This window comes from Suillus paluster (genome assembly GCF_016628075.1).
Source record: "Suillus paluster strain FC165 chromosome Unknown EDB91scaffold_108, whole genome shotgun sequence".
Lineage (NCBI taxonomy): Eukaryota > Fungi > Basidiomycota > Agaricomycetes > Boletales > Suillaceae > Suillus > Suillus paluster.
The window spans coordinates 575-5,154 of NW_024537668.1; the positions used below are offsets into that span (position 1 = coordinate 575).

At 44.2% G+C, this 4,580-nt stretch overlaps 1 protein-coding gene across 1 annotated transcript; it reads right to left on the reverse strand.

The window, feature by feature from the left end:
• Positions 1-2,976: 2,976 nt before the first annotated feature.
• On the reverse strand, positions 2,977-4,535 carry EDB91DRAFT_1254425 (uncharacterized protein; the record flags this gene model as incomplete). Its single annotated transcript, XM_041323822.1, has 8 exons — positions 2,977-3,097; positions 3,151-3,305; positions 3,355-3,546; positions 3,598-3,736; positions 3,790-3,980; positions 4,033-4,141; positions 4,193-4,321; positions 4,384-4,535. 8 exons carry the CDS (start codon positions 4,533-4,535, stop codon positions 2,977-2,979), a joined length of 1,188 nt encoding a protein of 395 aa, XP_041171228.1.
• Positions 4,536-4,580: the final 45 nt, after the last annotated feature.

Below are 4,580 nucleotides of genomic sequence, written 5' to 3' on the forward strand. Positions count from 1 at the left end.
CCGTATGTATCTCCTTTAGCCCCCCGGTTCATTATTATGCTTTCTATTTTTTGTCGTCCAAGTTGTAGTCCGGTCATTTCCACCTTCCTGCCCATCCCTGTTCTGCTATTCTGCCTTTTTAGTATGCCGCTCTCTTCTGCACCACCTTCGATGTGTTTTGTTTCTTGTTCTGCTGTTCTGCGTTTATGCCGCTCTCATATGCACCGTGACTGCCCTCGATGTGTTTTATTTCTCGTACCTGACCCTTTTAATTCATCCTAGTACTTCTGTATGTAGTTCAACATCTTGTCGTGCTGTTACCATCCATCCAATACATTGAGTATGTTGCTTGAACCAATGTGTGAAATTTTCACCACTACTACAAGCACGAGTGTCGAGCGGAACACCCGTTGAAAAAACAAACGGAAAACATAAGTGAATACGTGACAGTCCTCCAAAACATCGCAAATGTTCCCCCCCAAAAACCTCCTCGACGACCCTCTCAAACCTCCTCGACGACCTTCTCAAACCTCCTTGAAGACCCTTCCAAACCTCCCTGACATCCCTCTCAAACCTCTCCAATGACCCTCTCAAACCTCTCATACGACCCTCTCAAACCTCTCATACGACCCTCTCAAACCTCCCTCACAACTCTCTCAAACCTCCTCAACGATCCTCCCAAGCCTCGCAGACACTCCTCTCAGACCTCCTTTAGAAGAATAGTATTTGTCAGTTTACAAAGGTGAGGGTCACGTACCTTGGTAGGAAAATTCAGTAGAATCTGGAGGCAATGGGCGGGAGGTTCTTTCAGGAGGGACGTCTTGGAGATAGGTTAGCGCACACCAAGAAACCCAGTCTGAAAGACCGTGGGAAGGTCTAAAAAGTGCTGCCAAGGGTGCTATGACTACTGTACTGCTTATAAGTTACCCCCATGCGACCGGGTGCCGTGCGTTGCACAAAATTGAAGAAAGTCTTAGAAGTGAGCATGAGTAGTTTGCTTTGCATCCTGGATTCAGTACTCACTGGTACCCCTTGCGCCTTATTTAAATAATACTAACAGCCTGCCGGTGCAAAGGTTTGCAACATGCATGACTTCCTAGTCCAGCCAGCATCCATCAGTGAACCGGTGAACAGATGAGAAAGTTATGCAGAGTAATATATAGTAGAGCATTGCAACAATCTTTGTATATCTGCTGACCGGTTTCACATAAGATTATTTGGCCTTATTGAGGAAAGACGAATGCACAAGCACGCCAGCCTAATGGCATTATTTGTTTCAGAACCTTTTGAGTTTGGATGTATGTAAGAAAAAAAGAGCGGGCACAGGTTCATGAACTTTAATACCGACTGATACTGAGAGGGTCAAGGAAGAAGGTTGCAATGTACTAAAGTGAAATACACTTTGGCGATGTCCCCAGTGATACGGACACATATCATTTGGCTTTCACTGAATATTTTTTTACTAGCTTAGGGTGATGATGACATTGATGTAACTCTCTCGAGGGCAAATGATATGAGTCTGTGTTATAACCAGACCGTAACAACAGAGTTGTACGTGTTGCACGGGTATTGGGCGAATATCACTCAAAGAAATATATTTCACGCAGCACAGACGATGCTCTGGTATATTTTAGAACAGAACCTACTCCTCTTGTACATAGGAGTATGTATTACCTCTCAATGAAGATATCGTCAGTCTTGACTGATTAATGGTTGCCCGTCACTTGGAGCGGTACATTCTATGAAGGGCAAACATCAGATCATTTCTTCGTGCAAAATCAAAAGCATACAAGTTTGATTAAGTTCAAAATGTTCACGGTTGCGACAATATTTGTAAATGGTTCGAAATTCGATGTAGCGCTGTAAGCATACGTAGTGATAGTGCTAAATTGTAATCTCACACAATTATTGTCATCTTTACAATTTGAACTCTTTCCAGCCTTTCTAGCCCGAAACATCTGAAGATCTTGTGGACTACTCAATCACCCCATGGGTGCCTCAAAGCAGACGACCGCTGATGTATAGCTTGCTTCGAATCCTTGTCCGATCTTCTGTACATTACAATCTCACAGAATCCTTGGAAAAACTATCAAACAAGTCTTTAGTGGAACTAATGAGGAGTAGCACACATTATAAACATTATGCAGTCTTATTCCGAAACTCACTTACAATAGAACTCAATGCAATGATATTGTGGATTACTGAGCCACATTATGAGTACCTCAAGGCAGCTTGCGCATGGTTTACATGTCTTATTCGGTCTTATTCAAAAACCAACCTACAGTAGAATTTGACGCACTGCTGCTTCATCGTCACAATAAAGACCTAGCTGTTTTCATCGAGAAGATCATCCTCCTGGATCTCTGAGAATAAGGTAGGTCGGTGTTCCCTAACCTCCCATTTGAGCTTGGGAATATTTGTATTTGACGATTGATGCACTGCTGCTTCATCGTTGCAATAAAGACCTAGTTGTTCTCATTAAGAAGACCGTCCTCCTTGTATGCATTATGCGGTCTGACTCCGAAACTCACTTACAGCAGAACTGGATGCAATGATATCGCAGATTGCTGAGTTGCATCATGAGTACCTCAAGGCAACTTGAGTATGGTTTATATGTGTTATTCGGTCTTATTTAGAAACTAACTTACAGTAGAATTTGACGCACCCCTGCTTCATCGTCACATTAAGGACCTAGTTGTTCTCATGAAGCTGAGCTAAAGAATATTTGTATTTGACGATGTCACGTACAAGGAAGATTATTGTGGCATACTAAACAATCAGAAGCGACTCGTTGGACAGACTCAGATCACACCGTATTGTACTCAAATCTCACATCCAGTCTCCAGATAACAAATTCGTCAAGTAATGATAGCATTCATGTGATAAAAATGACTGATTAATGGTAACATTAGCAGCAGAGGGAGCAGTGTACTATGTAGGACTGAACCAAGCAAGGAAGATAGTGATCAACAAATAAGTAAAAAAGTGAAGTACTAGCTAGTCAGAATCAAACACGGTGTCTTCCATCTGCTGTCTCTGGGAAGTGAGAACATTGACGGACATTTTGGAAATAACGTCCGGCGTCAAGTCCTGCCAATGGTTTCTTCCGAAAACTTTTCTGTGTGGGGGGTGAGTGATCACAGCGAGTCACTGACAATTGATGACTGTTACCTGGTCCACCACTCAAGAAGCCCGTTCAGCCTGACTTGCGCAGCTGGACCCGGGGCATCCTCAAAGAAATCTACGATATTATTCCAGAAAAGCTGATAGTCAAAGTCTCCATCCACAGTGCGCCAGGAGGTGATGCAGGAAAGTGCAAATCGGATCTGCAGAATTCAGCTTCAACTTCCATTAAAGGCGAGTATTAATACTGACTTGGCAAGCAGTGTACGCGATTGCGCGAGGTGTAACCTTTCTCATACCTATGATGGAGGCCACGCAAGTCTTTACCTTGGCTTGATCTGATCGTCTCCCCGGGCGCTGGTTGTTCTCAAGAATGTCGGTGCTATCCCCTTCACGATCCACTTCGTTGGCTGAGGAAGGAGAAGTAAATATCGCCTTGAACCCCTGTGATGCGACAAATTATCATGAATCAGTCTTAAAAAACAGGCTGCTCACCATAACTAATAGCTTCAACTTCATCAGACCACGCTCCAGACTCTTGGCGTCCGCTTCATAATTTTCATACATGAACGACAGCCACAAATTCTCGGATACAATGAAAGCAATTGTGCGGTCACGAATTCCAGCCCTGACGCTGGACAAAATATCGGCAACATGTCACAGTGAGTAACAGTGATTATCACTTACAGTGGGTCATCCCAGCACCATTCCACTGGGCAGAGTAGCTTACCGCACACATCACTGACGAAGCCTCGATGGTACTTATCGTCGGTCCTGATGAGCGGAGTTGGACGATACTCCACATTCACCCATGAAGCCATGAGATCTTTGAGGGTTCCAGTGTTGTTGCCATGAGCTGAGTCCGCACCTCGCTTGAGCTAAATTGGAGATGAGAACGAAAGTGACAGGTGGTGACAAGTCGAGACAAACCTTCCTGAGCATATCTTCTATCTCCTCGTGGTCAAGTTTTGCCAGCGTCTCGTGAAGCCATGGCAGTACCTTCGCGAGTTCAATATAGCCACGTTGAAGGCAGTCTTCTCTGGTCTTTTTGTCAGTAAGCACAACAATATGAACATGGCTAGTGACTTACTCTGTAGTGGAGCTGCTGTCTCTCTCTTCACAACGCCGATCATTTTCAGCGATCAGGTCCTCTATTGGAGTGTAAAGGATGACCATACGACGAATTGCTCGTCCCTGTGACACATAATAAGTCGTCTTCCTGTGTGATTGAATAAGGCATTGCTAAATGCAATTTTCAGGGAAGTTGAGAACATAACACACCTGTTCTTTGTCGTCTTGTCCTGCTTCAAAATTTTGATATCCTCCATGAGGGTGGCAATTTTCCGCTTCGCCCTAGCATGAGGAGAAGTTTGTAAACACAAGGAGACATCTGGAGGCTGAGGGTTGCTCGAGTTGTGCTCGGGTACTGACATAGAAGTGTCAAATGATCAGCGAGAAGGAGAAGTGTGGAAAGGGTA